Source organism: Pogona vitticeps, chromosome 3, assembly GCF_051106095.1.
Source record: "Pogona vitticeps strain Pit_001003342236 chromosome 3, PviZW2.1, whole genome shotgun sequence".
Taxonomy (NCBI): domain Eukaryota; kingdom Metazoa; phylum Chordata; class Lepidosauria; order Squamata; family Agamidae; genus Pogona; species Pogona vitticeps.
This window is the reverse complement of record NC_135785.1, coordinates 56,048,309-56,066,752: the sequence shown is the minus strand read 5'-3', so window position 1 is coordinate 56,066,752 and position 18,444 is coordinate 56,048,309. Positions and strand designations below refer to the sequence as shown.

Genomic DNA, 18,444 nt, shown 5'->3' with positions numbered 1-18,444 from the left:
ACTCTTTATGGACATAGTATACCCAGCCCCTGACTGAAGAGTATACATGTCATTGTATATTTATGTTATGCACCATCAAATAGCTATCCTATTAAGGCTTTCAAGATATGTGAGATGTTTAAGGAGTGTTTTTACTAGAGCCACCACACACCCATAAGTTCCCACGGATAAGCAGGTATTTGAACACAAGTCTTCTGAGTCTTAATCCAACATTCTATTGACTACACTACCCTGGCCCATGCACATGACATTTAGAGAAGTAATCATAGAACAAAATTCCCATATATAGGAAGCCATGGTTTCCACTAAGAGATAGAACTGGGATGAACCTCAGACTCATTCATGTAACAGGAAACTATGGTTTCACTTCTGAACCCAGCTTGGAAACTACAATACTAATCTAGTTTGGTAGAACTTGTAAGAATTCCACTAACTTTACCCCCCCCCCCGAAAGTAAGATGTGCAAGTTGCCCACTCAGGGTTTGTTTTCTGATTTAGAAGTAGATTCTGATCAGATTTTTAAGAAAAGGAAAGAAGGAGGAAATTATGCTTCTTAAGCCAATTCCACCTTTCGTTTCATACTAGTTATCTCTTAATTTGGATGTTTTGAAGAAAATGAAGTTGTTTTCCAGGTGAACAACATTTAGCAAAACACATTCTGTGTTCTATCACAAAAACTGGAATAAAAAATGTTATAATGAGTCTATTATAAGAAGCATAACTCCCTTGGGAAGTTAATTTTTTTTTAACTTCCCAAAAAGCCCTCGAGAATACATTAATTTTTTTTTATTTAACATAGTATAAGGTCACCGAGCTCTGAAAGCTGCAAATTACAGTAGTTTGCTTTTGTTTGGTGACAGGTCATGAGGAGATAAGCATGGGCTTCATTTACAAGTTGACTGTACAGATGCAACATTGAACTGCCTTTTTGGAGGGAAGATATTTTACCACCTTTTACTTGTGAAGGTAGTATTGCATATAGTTTGGCCCCCAGCTCCAGCATGTAATTAATAGGAAGGTCCCCAAAAAGTAGGCTTGTTTGATCTCCAATCAAACAAGTATAGGACAAGTACTCAGGAGTGGCAGGGTCAGACTCTTCTCCTATAGTAAATATCTGGACTAACACAGGGTCTTAATGCTGCAATGTCTTTTAATGTTGTAATATTTGCTTGCAAAATCAAGCATGACCTCAGCTTGCTCTACTTTCAAGGCTACTTCAATTTTTTTGTATAGTACCTGAAAGATACTGTACAGTACTGTGTAGACAGTGAAAGATACTGTAAAGATACTGTATAGTATCTTCAAGTAAGTGAAAGATCAGAAGTCCCCACTTCTGTTCCTTTGCCCATACATACCGTACTTCCTTTTGGTTGCCGTGCTTTATCATCATGTCTATGTAAACTGACCAGATATCTGTTCGTTTGGGGTATGTGCTCAGCGTGTTCTCAAAAATAGCCTTTCCATGCTCTAGGTCACCAAATTGGAACTCCAGCTGTGCCAGCTTTGAAATCAAATCCACATCTGCAATAGTGCAAAAGTACATTTTAAACTGTGCTTTCTGCTAGTCACCATTGCCTGTATTTAGAATCTGACAATGCAACATCACTCTGTTATACTCCATTAGTACGGGATTAGGCAACAAGATTCATTGGAAAAGACAATAATGCTGGACAAAGTTCAAGGTGGCAGAAAAAAAGACAGAATAAGAGAAAGTTTGACTCAGTAAAGAAAGCCATAGCCTTGAGTTTGCAAGAGCTGAGCAGAGAAATATCTTTTGGAAGTCAATAATTCATAGCGACACCACACATCAAAAGCAATTTGGCAGTACATAACAACAACAGGGAATTACAATTCCATCAGGAAATTTTCAAAGCACACAAGCAGAACAAACATTTACTTTTTGTAAAATGTGCATTATTTATTGTGATGGCACATTTTTACATTCTATTATTTGGATGTCTTTCAGTCTGGTGGCAGGGAATGAATGCATTTGTGAGAGTCCCAACCAGGAGGCTTATGTAGGAGTGCCATCGCTCCCGTCGCGAGTTCAGACCACCCAGACTTCCCCTCCTCCTTCCCCGCCTAGATGTGAAGACAAACAGGTGGATACCTGCGAGTTGGAGGCAGTGCCTGAGGGAAAGGGGTGTGTGGACAAGGGAGTGGATACCAGTGACTTGGGGCAAGCACTGAAAGGGTTAACACTGAGAGAAAAACCCGGGAAGGAATTGGCGGGAAAGGAGAGGGAGGAGATAGAAGTGGCGGCCGGAGATATAAAAGAAAAGTGGGAAGAAATACCAGGGGGCTGGGAGTTGATTTGGGTCCAGGACCCCTGGACTGGAGAGTGGGAGCAGATGAAAGTGCCTCATGAGGAGGCAGAAAGAAGGAGACGCCAAGGTTTGAAACCCTGTCCTTCATATTGGGGGGAGACTGAAGCTAAAGAATGGAGGCGTAAGCTTAGGAAAGAAAGAGAGGCTGTGGCGAGGGAATTAGAAAGGAAAAAGACATGGCATCTCGCTGAGCTCCGGAAGATGGGGGTCTACCCGGACCGTGGTTGGCAGATGCAGGAGAGAGGTCGTCTGTATGGGGCTGGAGTGGTGACGAAGAAACACTCCCCTTGATCAGTCTAGAGCAGGGGTGTCCAACCTTTCACCTTCCCTGGGCCACATTAAAAGATGAAAATTTGGTTTGGGCCACACATAAATTTGGTTTGGGCCGCATGGGGGGGGCAGCCCTAGCCATCCTCCGCAGCCCCTCTCCAAGCGCACTTACCGGCAGCTGCGATCTCAGACAGCGGAGGCTGCCAGCTTCGACTCCTGTGGCTTTATGGGGCCAGGAGGGGGTCCACCTATTGACGGGGATGGCGCAATGCAGTCACGCAGTCCCCCTCTCCCCTCCCCTCCTGCTCCTTCCTTCCTTTCCTCTCTTCCCCCCTACCATTGTGACGTGCCCCAGCCTCATTCCGGCCACAAGCACCGGCAGTGTAACTTGAAACTTTGGAATTTCTTTAAAAATAAAAAACTGCACTGGGCAGCATTATGAGCCAACCTGGGCCGCAGATTGGACAAGCCTGGTCTAGAGGAAGAACCTGGCGACAACCTGGTGCCCGAGAAAGGAATATCAGGGCCGTGGACTCACAGCATTAAGGCAGCTATTCTCAATGAGAGGTCGGGAACATTTGAGGGGGGCCACAGACTAGAAACAATTATTCACACACTATCTTATAAGGTTCATTATGTGACTTATGCAATCCTGATTCAGCCTGTATTTCTTTCATATTGTGTTTATGGCCATGGCCAAAAACAGTCGAGAATAGCTGCATTAAAGAATTGTTAGCAAGAAGGAACGAGGATAGGCTACTAACAGGGTCAGTCTGAAAGCCTTACTCTGCTTCTGAAGCTTTTGAAAGCATCATCAAGAAACAATTATACTGTACACTGGAAAATGCACATATTCTGATAATTTCTCTATCAGAAAGTTCCCCAATCCTACACTGTCAAATCCCTAATTGCTTTCAATCTCTAAAAGTAAAAAACAAAGAATAAACACTTCATTGGTAAGAAGGAACCCACTGAAAAATAACTTGGTAAACAATAGCTATCAAAACTGGTAGAACTTCTTAATATGCTGCTTTTCCTAGATTTGTGTATACTGCCAAGGGACCAGTTAGAAACCTATATGTTAATTAAAGGCAAAGCTTAAAGAAGTTACTTTTTGGACTATAACGCCACCAGCTAGCATGGTTGGCCAAGAGGACTGGGGAATTTAGGGAACTGAAGTGCCAGAAAAATAACTTCTCCAAACTCTGTTCACAGTGAAGGGGAAAGAATGAGTTAACGAAGAGCAAATCCACGGGTCCTTACGTTCTTTGTTTGGCAGGCACTTCAGGGCACGAGGGAGGAGCCTATGAGCTGCTTCCACCAGGCCTCTTTTCAGGAGGAAAGTAGTGTACTTCACCCACACAGATTTCTCTTGTCGAAAACGCTTTAGCATTGTATTGTAGAGGTCATCAGCTTCCTGAAGGAGGAGAAGAAATAATTATAAACAAGAAATCTCTAGTGCTTTGATTCAGAGAGCAGCAAATATTTATTGTTCCAAAATTTATTCTATGCACTGGCAGAACCCACAAAAACCTTAAAGGAGAATGCAGTGGATCCAGACTGGAGTTCAGCAATCTGGTTATGTTGTGCATATTCTATGATCTGGCTTCTGAAAATATACTGGCTCTTGGATTTCATGATGTACTTTCTAGCAATGGCAATAACTGTTGGTGGCTACTCTAGCTGAAGCCTGCACTAAACAAATATATCTCAAAGACTTAAATGAGTCAGGCACTGAACTCATATGCTCATTCTATTCTTTCAAGTTTTGGAAGTGTCATCCCTTTAGATTTATCTGTTTGCTCTTAATTCCAACCATGACTCTAGAACACTATGCCTGCCAAACAAAGAATGTAAAAACCTGTGGATTTGCTCTTCGTCAACTCATGCTTTCCCCTTCACTATGACCAGAGCTCTAGAACACTATATAATAATTCTGCCTCTACTAGATTTCCAAAATTTAACCAAGATTTAACAAGGCCCACTATTCTAATTCTGAGCACAACAACCATTTGCTATTGTAAATTCTAGAATTCATAGGTCCAGAGTATATTATGCAGCCAAGAACCTAGAGCAAGACATGGCATTAAATACGTAAAACCTATTGCCATTTGAAGGCAGAAGCAACAACAACAGCTTGATATGTCTAAAGTGTTAAGAGGAAGCTTGGCATCTAGCCGGACCAGTCTGAAGCATACTCCTTCCAGGAACAGATAAATCATGTTCCTGTCACCCTCACTGAAGCAACTCATGTGACTATACTTTGCCTCACCTTGTATTTCTCAGAGCCACTGTAGATATCTGCCAACTGCTGAAAGACCTTCAGAGGCTCATTGTACTGAATGGCTCTTTCAAAGACTTTCATCAGTGCTTCCTCTGTGCCATACATGTTCTCGAGGTTCAGCAGGGCAACCCATACATTCAGCTTTTCTTGTTCTTCTCTGAAAGCAAAGAAAACAAGTAACATCCTTCTGTATGGGACCAAAGTTCAGATTCTGGCCTACCAGCCCACTTGGGAAAAGTTAAGCCCATGACCTTCTTGACAACATAACCTCACAGATATTAGATCATACACAGCTGGTGCCATTACTGCCATGGTTCTCCTTCTCCTTTGATGTATTTGTACCTAATTACTGGGCTACATATTGTCCCAGCCCCATCGATTCTAATCCTCAGCACTACCACCCCTTCATCAGATGAAAAGGAGCACAGCATGCTTTCACTTCTCTATAAGAAGAGAACATAACATTTGCAGGAAACATAAAGTGAGATAAGTGACTGGAGCTGTAGCAGCAAGAGGGTGAATTTTCCTTAGCAAGTGTTTCAGAGTTGGATGTTTTGCCCAGGGAAGTAGAAGGTACTTTCCTGAACCTCATGCAAGCACCAGCCTTCTAAATCTCTGAATTACAATTGAAATTGCTGTCTGTGATACTTGGCTCTTTTTCAGTGCTTAACTCTATCTATGTTTAGTAGTGGGAAAAGCTCTGCACTCCAAGAAGAGCATTGCAGTACATTGTCAGCATCACATGTGCTAAGCAGATTAAATTCTCTTTCTTTTGGACCAGTCTCTTGTCATATCTCTATCTTGTATACATAGCACCCTTCAAATCCTGATTTTTCCTTACACAGGGAAACGGTAACTTGTCAGATACACTGCAGCTATAATACTGATGCAAGCAAAACTTGTAGGAATGAGAGAAAAAGGACATTGCCTACTTAGCCTTGCAGATATCCCCTCTGAGATATAGCTGAGCAAAGCACCATATAGATATCAAAGGTCATCAACTAAGCCTAGAAGATAAAAAGAAACAAGAGGCTATTCACCTGAAGGATATGGTTTTGAGTGCCCTTTCTGCTACAGCTCTGGCTTTGTCTATCTCTGTTGCCTGAAGATGAAAAGCCATATATTGTAGCCAGAGGATGGAGCTGTCGGGGTTGCCAAGAACTAAGCGATCAAAGTCATCCGCTGTCTCAGGCTGACGGCTGGGGTCCATCAGGACAGCCTCTAGTTTGGAGAGTTCCTTCTCTGCCTTCTGCTTCTCCAGTTCCTTCTTCTTTTTTGATTGCTTCTTTGGCTTTAAAGATGAAATAAGGGGAGAGAGCAGGAGAAGAGGCATGACAATGGGGGAAATGCATTGGTACAAAATAGAATATGATCAAAGGTTTGATGCCCTCAAATCATACTCAAATCTATGTTTAGCACCCTAGTGATGCTAAAGACCACATACGACTCGTACTTCTATTCTCAGCTCTATGCCACCTGCTTGCAGTACATTGTGTATATTCCTTTAAGTCCACTTGACTTCCTCTTTTATTTATTTATCAAAACATTTTTAAAAGGCCCCAGACCCTTATGAGCAGAGTACAAAGACTATGAGCACAAAATACAGTTAAACGGTTAAATACCCATGTCATCAAAACAAACAGCAACAAAAGCAATAAAAGGGGACCAAATCAGCTAATTAAAATGATCAGGCCAACAAAAAAGTTTTTGATCTGGTACCAAAACAACTTGCAGCAAATACCTCCACAGGGAAGGCTATTTGTAGCCACAGATGAGATGGATATCTCCTTTGTTAGCACATAGTGCGGCCAAGGTAGCTGGAGGAGAGCTTATCCTGATGGTCTAACAACAATGGATAGGCTTCCCTTCCTTCATTATGCTTGCTGCCAGTCCCACCACTGAAATGTAAGTTTGGCTGCACATGTATGAACAATGAATAGAGAAGGACTGTTTGGTGGGAGGGCATATTTGAAAATATGGCTGCATATCCAACAGCAGCAACTTTTGGTACTGCCTGAACTCAGGAAAAGAAGTAAAATATCTGCATGTTTCCGGATACAAGCCTCAAGAAGAAGGGTTCTGAGCAGTGTAGTTTCTAACATGAACCTGAAGGCCAGGGTGGGACTGGAGATTCAGATTCAGGTTTTAGTTCCTCTCTGTTGCTAGTTGTTACAGAATCTGTTTATTTTACAAGCAAAATTTTACCATTTATTTATTTATTTATTTATTTATTTATTTATTTATTTGTTTGTTTGTTTGTTTGTTTGTTTGTTTGTTTGTATATATATCCTGCCCATCTGGTGCCAGGGTACTACTCTGGGTGGTGAACAACAATTAAAATACCACAACCCATTACAACCCACAAAGACACAGAGAACCAAGGAACACTTAAAAAAACATCCAAGTTATACATTGCCTCGGCCAAAAAGACAGGCCTCATAACAGGAATGCTAAGTGAAAGTTTAGTTAACAGAACCACTGACTGGGTGTAAGAACAATGCCAGAGCAAACTGCATGACAATACTGTACCGTGGTCTCAGCATCATCCTCTTCATCACTATCAGAACTTTGTTCATCTGGCTTCAAAGTAGCTGTATTCAGCACATTTAAGCCTTCTTCCCATATAAAAGTGCTTGAAACCTTTAACCGTGGAACTTCTTTTCCTTTCTAGAAGGAACAAAAAAAGTTGTATTTAGATGCAAACATTAATTATCCTACTCAAAGAAAGAAGTACTAACCACCTTCTTTTCTATGGGCTTTCACCTTAGATTTCCTTTCACAGCTTTGTTCGTCTTCCTCCTCACGACAGTAGACCTCAACACCACTATCATCATCTTCAGTGCCACGAGTTCTCTTTTTTGCTGGCTTTACCTCCTGTTATTGCAGGTCAAAAAATTGGATGCAATAAAATAATATGAATAATAGCATTTTTTTAAAAAAAATGGAAGTATTTGAGTTTAGGTATGTGTAAAAGGAGTTACTCAATATAATAATAAGTATTTCCCAGTTTTCAGCTCTATCATGTCCCAAATACTATCAAGGATAGTTACCTGTTCACTTTCAGATTTTCTCCTCTTTTGTTTTCTTGACCTCTTGACCTCCATTTTATCATGCGACAAAATCAGTGACTCTGGGAGAATGCTTTGTTTCCCAGTGTCCTCAGGAAGCACAGACAGCAACACTTGGTTCTCTTCTTTATTTATACTGCAAAGTGATTAGAATACAAGTAAAGGAAGGGCATGAAGACGATGGTAGAAGAAATAAACAACTGTCATTACACAGTGCTTTTTAAAATTGCTCAGCCTCACACTACACCCTAAGACAGGCATTACTACTGCCATTTTAGAACATGAGGAACAGACAACAATAAACAAGCATTATCCAAAACATTTGTTCATGGTGCCAGCAATATCCGGGTTTGGTTGTTTTCCCCCTTAAATTTTACTGTCTCCTTTGTCTCCACTACTTTTGCCAATCTTAATCTTAAACTCAATTTCACTGCTCTCTTAGCAAAACTTGACACCTACCTGATGACCTTGGTAGTGAGGGCCTGACCTCTGTGTATGTGTTTTTCACATAATGAATGATCTGGTACAAATAGAGGGCTGATATATTGCAATGGGATCCGACCCACAACAGAGTCAGACAATCTGTCAAGAATAGACAGTTCATTATTTACCTTCATATTAAAAGAAAAATCAATACAATTCTGACTGAATTCGGTTCTCCTATGAATCCACAGAAAGCTGCACTCAGTCCACATAAAAGAAATGGAATAGCAGAGCCTACGATGCAGTTTGTGTTGAAGCTACATTTACGAAGTTAAAGAGGCTTTTATTTATCTATTCATATATCCTGCTCTTTCACCAAATGGTGCTCAAAGGACTAACAACAATAAAAAGTGGCAAACAAATAATAAACACAATGCAGGTAAAGCATATCAAAAACAAATGAAAAACAAACTAGCAGATAAAGGGGTTATTGTTAGCATTAAGAAAAGCTTGGTCTTTAGCTCTTTTAAGACAGAAATGTTCCAAGCACACCCAATGGACTGGAGGGAAGAGCATGGAAACTACAGAAGACCTTGCAGAATCATAACCTGATTTCATTACTAAGTCAGTTGTGAAAGGTATGCATTCCTTTTCATTTCTTGTTGTACAGCTATAAACTCCAGAAAAAAACTGAGAGCAGAAGAACAATATCTCCACGACACAGGATCAGTCTAGACCAGTAGTTTCCAACCTTGGGCAACACAAGGATTCTTGAAATTGCAATTTCCAGAAGCCTTCACCATCAGCTATGCTGGCCAGGGTTTCTGAGAGTTGCAGTCAACTCAAATGTTTATCCCTGGTGGGCAGGTTCAACCTCCCTTGCACACGACTCCCTCCCCCCACTCCCCCCCCCCACATGCAAGGTTCCACTGCAACCAGAACCAAAGGGGTTGAACATGATCACTGCGTGAAGGAAGAAGAAAGCTACACAGAGGGAGGCTTAAAGGGAACCTTGATTGCAGTCCAATAACACTTGCGTTACCCAAGGTTGGGAACCACAGATCTAGAAGTATGACACCTAAAATCACCATGAAGATAGTAATAAAACAAAATGGAATTAACTTTTATGGTCAGGAAGCAAAACATACCCCAAAAAAATGCCTGATGATGTGACGGATTTGACATAGCCTCTGACATGCTGACCTTTCTGCACATCATCAAGTGTTGTGATTTCAGGATCTTCTACTTTACTATTGCTCTTGGGATTTATCCTACAAAAAGATGGAGAAGCAAACACCCCCTTTGTGTGAAGCACAGTAAATCCAAACATTTGAAGAGTATCAAGCAGCAAATATAGCCAACGCAACCAAAGATTCCTACAGCTGAATATCCAGAAGCCGCTGATCATTGCTGACAATATCCATTTACACTTCAAAATAATAATGAAATTGTAGACTGCTGTTCTCCCAGTTACAAAAAAAATGTGTTACAGAAAGCAAGGAATAGATATCTCAATGGTATTACTTGTATCTGTATTATTTGTACAACTGGACAAAAGTGAGCAATTTCAGCAAATGCTCACATATTATTAATTTCTAAAATATACACAAGACCCAAATGTTAAGTTCTCTCAGTAATCATAATCCAAATGTTGGGAAATTTTTGAATATTTGTACAATTGGGTGCTGAATATTTCTAAAAATCTATTTGTAATATACTAGTCTCAGCTTAGAATATTGTTTCTTACCTGGACTGCCGGAGAGACACTTTTATTCTATTATCTTCATTTGAAAGGATATAGCATCTGTATGTAAAAGAAAAATGTAGAATTTTTGAACACTTCCCCTACAGAAATGCTCTGCTTTAAATTATTCCTAACTGAGTTTCAACAGACCTAGATAAATGCAGTACATTCAAGATTGGCCTGCTTTAAGACAGCAACCCAAAATTACAGCTGGGCCTGAATTTAGAACACAGATGTTTATCACAGACCACACACAAGGATATTCAACTTCCTTATTGAAGCAGTAGCATTAATTTCCTATTTGTTCCTAGGCAGAATTCAAAGGGCTAGTGAATTATCTCAAAAGCCTTCACTGATTTAGAAACAAGACATTGGAAAGAACACCTGCTACATGAATTTGCTTACTCAGAGACCCTCCTATGTCTCCCAGCTTCCTCAGAAATAAATATGACTGGGAATAGGAAGAAAACATTTAGTTTAGTGTAGAAATATACTTATAGATTTAGAATATTCTGGAGGTTTTATTTTAAAGGGCATTTTCTTCATCTCCATACATAGAAGTTTACAAAAGGCTCTTACCTGACAATTTTTCCAATACTGAAGTTTTCTAGTGGCTGCTCAGCATATGAGTCACCAAGGTGGAAAAAGCTGGCTTTGCCAGTCCTTCCAAAGGGAAGTGAAACCTTCAGGCCAACATGAGGTATCACCCTTTTTACACAGCCCAATGTGATGGTTCCTTTCTCCAGGCAATGAACACCTGCTCAGAGGTGGAGAAGTTCAGAACAAGCCAAGTCAGATACTACATGCCACTTTCTCCTATTGTTTAAGATGAGCTTGGTTGTTAAATGGGTTGGATCCTGAATGTCCTAGTACACATTTTCCACATATAGATTTCTTTAGTCCAAGTACAGCACTAGGCACCCTACCGCTTTGGTATAAATGGAAGGAGTGTTTCAAGCTTCTGAAAGCAAAGAGCTCACACAGAGAATGATCCTACACACTATTTCTTATTTCTCTACAACAGTGACATCAGAGATGAGAAAAAAGCAACTACTTCCTTAACATCTATAGATTTTAAATGTATTACAGCCTCAGGCTTTGCCCTTTGATTAAAAAACATGTTCCCATTCAAGGCAAAATTCAATGACAACAAATTGGTTTCCTTTCCACTTACTTTTACAGATGCACAACCTGATCCAGAACTTTGCAAGAATACTATATGCGGATGGAGCAAACTCATAGCATGATCGTCTTTATTTGTTAAAATGTTAAAGCTCCACCAAGAACCATGCATATGGTCTCAAGAAGGCAACTGGCACAAGGAATCACTAGATGAAAATTAAAGAGTATACACATTTACAGGATGAAGAAAGCTTATTTTAAAATCATACCTGACAGTGATAAAAGGAGTTTGGTCCCAGTGATATCATATCCTGTTACTGTTGCAGCCAAAGCCTGTCCATTTTTGAAGTACTTCCCTGGATGTTTTACGATCTGACAGGAGAGATTATTGCCAGTTACACTGGGGTTAATTCTGTTTGCAGACAAGAATATTTCCCAGTGTATTATGAAGAGTTACAACATTTGCACATTTTGGCAACATCTGCTGGCAAGTGAGTGCTAGGGATTGAGCTCTTCATAAAAACCAGTCCTGAAAGAAATAAGGCTCTGAACTGTATTCCTATTCAAAAAATGTTTGGAGAAAGACCGAGATGCTTTCTTCATACTTGTTATCAAAATCTGACAATACAGAAACTTTTGTCTGTTTCTGTTCCATTCACTCTGAAATACTACAACAAAGCAAACTATTGGCTAGGTAAGTAAAGGTAAAGGATCCCCTTGACAATTTTTGTCCAGTCATGTTCGATTCTATGGGGCGGTGCTCATCCCCGTTTCCAAGCCATAGAGCCAACATTTGTCCGAAGACAATCTTCCGTGGTCACATGGCCAGTGCGACTTAGACACGGAACGCTGTTACCTTCCCACCGAGGTGGTCCCTATTTATCTACTCGCATTTGCACACTTTTGAACCGCTAGGTTGGTGGGAGCTGGGACAAGCGACGGGAGCTCACTCCGTCGCATGGATTCGATCTTACAGCTCAAGATCTACAGACCTTACAGCACAGAGGCTTCTGCAGTTTAACCCGCAGCGCCACCATGTCCCATTATTGGCTAGGTAAATATGCTTATTATAAAATTAGGGAATTCTTAAGGAGAGTATGCCAAACTAAACAAAATACAAATAAAAGGAGTCCTGTGGTGCTTTCACTCAATCTCAAAAGTTTATGCCATAGCAAGTGGTCTAATGTTTAAGGTGCCACAAGACTCTATCTTCTTTTTGATTCAACGAACATGGTACCCCCTCCAGAAAGAACTAGGACAACACATTTCTGACATTTTAATAGGGCTGTTTCTCTAGAGCTTGTTTCATATTATTGAATATAGTCTCCTGCTTATAAGAGCCCTGTGTTCTTTATTCCTTGAAAAAACTTACCTTGGGATATAGAGACAGTAATAGCTGATGAACTCTGCCTATAATATTAGGGGTGACCTCCACCTCCAGCCATTTATTTGTGATGTTGTACTAAGAGGGAAAAAAATAATACAGCTTTTGCATACATTCATTAGCAGCAGGCCCAGTAACTTTATCCACGTGCTTCGTCATTCCTCTACACTAATCCCATGCAAAGAGCCTAACATTTACACATAAGATAGCTACGTTATTGTTTTGATTTTGAAGGCCAATTCCTGATAAATGCGTACTTCCAACTTACATACTTTTGTCTAAAATATATAGACTAAAAATTGGGGGTCGTCTTATACACGGAAGTAAGTTGAGTAGAGAAAAACCAAGTGGAGGAGAAAGCAGGGATCAAAGTGGTCCTGCAGGGCTTTGATCCCTGCTTTCCCCTCCACTTGCTAAGCCTTAGCAAAAGTAAAACAGGGATCAAAGAGCTGCATGATGGCTTTGATCCTTGCTTTCCCCTCTGCTTACTAAGTCCCATGGGGCTTAGCAAGTGTAGGGGAAAGGATCAAAACAACCATGCAGTTGCGGGATTGCTTTGATCCCTTTCCCCCTCCTTTTGCTAAGCCCAGTGGCTTAGCATGAAGGGAGAAAGCAGGCATAGAAGCGATCCTGCAGTGCTTTGATCCCTTTCCCCCTACACTTGCTAAGCCCCACTTAGATTTCTTAATTTTGGGTTAGAAAAGTGGAGGGCGTCTTATAAATGGGGGTGTCTTATACACAGAAAAATACGGTCTATACCCACTATATTCTACATAATTTCATTGTGAGGGGGGAAATGACACAAAATTTAAAGGGGAAAAAAGAAATACGACATTAAATTTATTTTTAAAAATTCTGTGCTTCACCTTCTTAACAAAGCATGTCACCGTCTGACCAGGCTTGAAGGATTTCATAATTTCTTCTGATTTTTCATCTTCAGAGCCTAGAACTGTTTTGCATTCCCCTTTCAGCTCACTGATCATAAAAGACAGGGTAAAGCAGTTATTGTTCTAGACTTCACACTTTACTTTTGTTTTTTATTACATTTTTATTTTTAACAAGGGGGTGACAAAAAGGAAAAGGGGGATTGAGGTTAATAGAGAAGAGGAGAAACAATAACATACTAACGTCCATTCCATACCTATTGCCATATCAAGATTCCAAGTTACTCTATTTACTCTTTTCTGCCTTCCAGGTTTAAGTTCTCATCTCAATATATGCTATTCATGCGCTACCTATTGATTCAATCCACTTGTAGAATTTGTTCTAGACTTCACACTTAATACTCTAATTTCTTCCCCCCTTCTCACTCAAAATGTTGTTATACAGAGAAAGCAGAGCACTTTCAATTATAGCAAGGGTTACAGTTCACAAATACCCACCAGGATATATGTCACATGCATAGACAATTCTCAACTAGCATAAGAAATGCTGGGTATTTATAGAGATATGCTGACATTACAGTAATACTACATAGTAGGAAGCTATGAATGGTCTGGCTTCTTGGTTACTCCTTTGTTCATGTACAAGAAGAGGTCATTTCTAACAATTCTCCCACTATCCCTGCACCCCATATCTCACATCACTCACAAGGTTCTTCTAATTCCCCAAGCAAATGTGGGTATGTAGGGCTGTGGGAGAAAGAGAAAACTGGACAACTCTATTCAGTAAATTCAGTTTTAGTTATAGAAATAAAGCTAGGATAGAAGCCAATGTAATTCTGTAATGGCTTGATCTGGTTTAGAATTCAACAACTGCTGTACAATATTAAATACCAATCACATTTAGGACACTGTCTGTAGACCTATGCTGTGAGGAGCCTGAGACTCAGTCTTTGACCCTAACATCTCAAGGGACAAAGTTGCCAATGTCCCAACATTTATTGGCCATAACACCTCTGGCCACTTTCAGCCACTGTTTACCATTATCCTAGCAAATATCAATTAATTGCAATACTTATTCAGCAACAGAAGTCAGAACATGGTATTTAGATTTAATTAATTTGTCCAATGTTCCTCTCACTTAACTTCTTAGATACAGAATTTTACAAACCAGATTTCTACTTGTTCAGGGAAATCAGCCCAATTAGGTGAGTTCAGAGAGGAGAAGCTGTCCGCCTTTACCATGTTCTAGTACAGTACTTCAACTCAGTACACAAACCCAGGAATGAAAATCCTCCTTACCTTGGCCGGATACTGAGCTCTGGCCACGTAAGAGCAAAATGGGTATGGGTGATGGGCAAATATCTGAAAAGAAAGAGCAGAGTAGTGTGTCACTCTTGGTGCTGCCAAGTTAGCATTCTGAAAGAAGGCAGCACATTCCCCTATTGCGCAGGGAACGAGTCATTTTTCTCAAAACCAACATGCCTGCCTTAACAATAGAGGTATTAATTCTGTTTCCCAAAAGTGAAAATACCAATTTTCTCCCCTGAAGGTTCTTCTCCCCTGCTTTTATTTCAAGGAATGGAAAAAGTATATCACGTTATATAACAATTTCCTTTCATTCCCTTCATTTGAATGATACTGCACCCATTAGCAAGGGAGAAACCTCTCACTTTCTGATTTCAGACTTATTTCCCAAGAAGCCAAATGCTCACAGACGCAATATTGATCAAATACAGTGGACCTACCATTCTCAGAAAATCTCTATATAAGATTTAAGACTCTGGTCTATGTATCCCACCTGCAACTTGAACATTTCAGATTTATTTATTTCCCTGTCAGCCTCAATATGTACAGGAAAATCTGTCAATTTAACTGCCTCCCATTTCTGAATTTTCTAAACTTCAAATTCTTTCCATCTCCAAAATGAAGTTTGTGAATTTTGGTAAATGCTTCAAAAATTAATCTGGAGCAAAATTCTTCCTCATCTGTATCTGCCTGATTCAACAGACAGAGCTATTCCCACCACAAACCTGCCCAATATGTCACTGTTAAACAGGAGGGGATTTATAGAAATGGGAACTTTACTTCTGCACTAGAAACATGACTTAATACACAGGGATGCAAACCCATATTTCTTAGGGAAAAGCATTCAAATCTCTGGATGAATGACTGCCAGTTGTGGTTTTTCCCACACTAGGTTTTTAGATACCTCAGGTTCTTTTCATCCAAAATACGAGAAAAAAAACCTTGTGAATGTTGGTAAATTCTTATAGTATGCTTACAAAATGAACTGAAATAAAATTGTCGCTATTTACAGTTGAAAGCTTTTGTGCTTCACAGGTTATATTGCAAGCATTAACAAAAATACTCAAAGGCAAACTTAAAAAACTAAAAAAGAAAAAAGAAAAAAAAAGAAAACCCACTTGGACTTTATAATCTATCTACAAAATCAGGGCTGGGGACCTTGTAGCTCTCCAAATGATAAGGGACTCCTACTTCCATCATCTGTCACCACTGGTCAAATTGGATGGGGCCAATGGGAATGGTCTAACAACATCTGGAGGACTACAACTCCTTCAGGCCTTTTATAAAATGCTGGGTACTTGCGAACCCACTGAATTGTTTGGAGCGAAGCATTGACTTGTTTTATACATTCTCTCTTCATATGCTCTAGAAGGCAGATATAGGCCCAGATCCTCTTGGAGGTATGCTAATAGTGTAACTTTGGGAAGAATATTGCCCCAAGTTAAGAAATATTGGTGTAGACATCAGTAGCATACTGAGCCACACAACTCAGCAGGCAACACATGATGTCCACTGTGATTTCTTAGGGCACTGCGACTTCTTAAGCCAACTCACCTCCTGAATTTACGGTTTGTGTTGTGCTCATGTAACTAGGCAAGAGGGCTTGCAAGGAATCTTACCCATATAAAAGAGACAAAGCTTGGATAATCTACAGAAGCATTGCCTCAAGAACAAGTGAGAGATAAATGACTCTGGAAATACTCCTCTACTGATAGAGAATCCAAGTTGCCTCCTTACTTGTTCTAGAGAGAAACTGGCGAGTATTCAAGTAGGAGCAAAGGTCAGACTAAATATGCTTCACATTCTTCAAAGTATGACTAAAAATTGTACACAGGGAAACAAATGCATGAGTGCATGTAGATTTAGGGCACATGTGCAAATGTATGCCAACTAGAATATTAACTACAGTGAAAGAAACAACTGGGCACAAATAAATACTAGAATAGTATTCCTAGAATATTTCACCTACCTGTGAGTTTTAATTTCTCTTCCCCCAATGACCCGAGCAGTCACCTTCTGCCCCACTTTTAGTACTGAGGTTGGAAAGGTGCCAATGGAAACATTATCCAAGATCTGGGACGCATGAATAGAGCCAGTCAGAGTTTCGTTAATTGCCACTAGGACATGGGTAGGCTTGATAGATTTAACAGTTCCTTTGATGACATCACCCAAGCTCAATGAATGTTTCACCAAAGCCGGAGTTTCTGCTAATGTCTCAGATGGATATCTTGACCTGAATATAGATTTCTTCTTCATTGGACTTTGCACAGCAAGCAAAATCTCATGGACTCCTGCCTCAGAAGTCTTCAGTACCACCGTGACTGACTGACCAATTTTCAGCTTCTCAGAATCAAACCGGAAGGTGTCATTGAAGTGGGAAGCCACAGGGATGGCAATCAGCTGACCTGTTCCTACCAAGGAAACCACTGCATGCTCTGTAGCAATGTGTTGCACAATGGCCTGGTACTGAGAGCCTGGGGTTAACTGGAAAGCAGAAAAAATGACATTTAGAAAGCTAAGAAAGCAAATGTCTGAAACAGACACCTGCAATCACTTTGTACCTAAGGCTGAAGTGTAGTGTTTAAAGTATTCCTGAGAGATCTTTTGGCCTCATCTGAAAAATGAGAAATTGAGCTTTTACAACATTCCTAGGTGTAGCTGGACAGTATTCCGGCTTTCAGGACTAAATCCCAACATTGTTTAAGACTGTAAAAACACACTCCCCCAAGGTTCTTAAGCAGTGGCAGCTTTGGAACATTCCCAGCTATGTGCCTATGCAACTATTCTCAGAGGATACCATTTTTCATAAGGGTGATATCCCAGTGCACATTCTTTTAATGCTCCCTTTGCATATACATCCTATGCACTTCTCTTCCATGAGCCTGTCATTAACAATCCAAGTATGTATTTACCTTAGCTAAGCATAACATAAATCTAGCTCATCATACCTTCTTAGATTTGGGAGACAGCAATTCCTCTCGAAGAGATACACAGACCTTTGAATGTAGGTAATCGATGCCGAGAACCACAACTTTTGCTTTTTCACCCATGATAATATTTTTGCCTTTTAAAAAAAAAATCACAAGATAAATCTTGTTGTTGCCTCAGTGAGAATCCTGATCTTCATGTAAGGTTTACTAGAAAAAAAAGGATCCATGAGGAATATACTACCTCCAAGATGACTGTGAGTGGCCACTGCAGTCAGCCCAGAAACACAGGAGCCACTGAAAGTTGCTGAACCGTCTGCTTTGATTTCTTCAACCACCAGCTCCAGCCTCTGACCAGGTTTTAAATCACAGAGTTTCTGGGCCACACTGGAATCATCTGAGGATAAAGTGAAGCAGAGCTAAGTTTCATTTGCAGCTTTATTTTTATTACTAATGTGTAGAAATGTCTCAGATTCTTTTTTAAAAAACAGAATTAGCGGTACGGATTACTGCATTCTCTTATTTTGAGGCAGATTAATTTAAGGATCTGCATTTGAAAAGCAACTTTTGCATCTAAGACAACGTGAAAACAGGAGAGTGGGAGAAAAATGAGATCCCACCTCCCCCTTCCTACACTGTTTACACACAGAAGCAATGAGGCCCAGCCATATTAAAAACAAAACCTCTTTCTGCAAGTGCCAAATTA

The 18,444-nt window shown here is 40.2% G+C and overlaps 1 protein-coding gene across 2 annotated transcripts in view; it reads right to left on the bottom strand.

Moving 5' to 3' along the window:
• Positions 1-18,444, bottom strand: part of PDCD11 (programmed cell death 11) — a 38,287-nt gene that overhangs the window by 1,687 nt on the left and 18,156 nt on the right. For both annotated transcript variants that reach the window (XM_072995604.2, XM_072995605.2), the window contains exons 19-36: positions 17,983-18,135; positions 17,760-17,875; positions 16,781-17,295; positions 14,806-14,868; positions 13,489-13,597; positions 12,611-12,700; positions 11,508-11,610; positions 10,696-10,873; positions 10,120-10,176; positions 9,521-9,643; positions 8,409-8,531; positions 7,932-8,085; positions 7,645-7,755; positions 7,411-7,548; positions 5,922-6,172; positions 4,870-5,038; positions 3,861-4,014; positions 1,356-1,521 (exon numbers count right to left, since the gene is read on the bottom strand). In XM_072995604.2, coding sequence (XP_072851705.2) covers positions 1,356-1,521; positions 3,861-4,014; positions 4,870-5,038; positions 5,922-6,172; positions 7,411-7,548; positions 7,645-7,755; positions 7,932-8,085; positions 8,409-8,531; positions 9,521-9,643; positions 10,120-10,176; positions 10,696-10,873; positions 11,508-11,610; positions 12,611-12,700; positions 13,489-13,597; positions 14,806-14,868; positions 16,781-17,295; positions 17,760-17,875; positions 17,983-18,135 — 2,773 coding nt within the window. The remainder of the gene's footprint in view (positions 1-1,355; positions 1,522-3,860; positions 4,015-4,869; positions 5,039-5,921; positions 6,173-7,410; positions 7,549-7,644; positions 7,756-7,931; positions 8,086-8,408; positions 8,532-9,520; positions 9,644-10,119; positions 10,177-10,695; positions 10,874-11,507; positions 11,611-12,610; positions 12,701-13,488; positions 13,598-14,805; positions 14,869-16,780; positions 17,296-17,759; positions 17,876-17,982; positions 18,136-18,444) is intronic.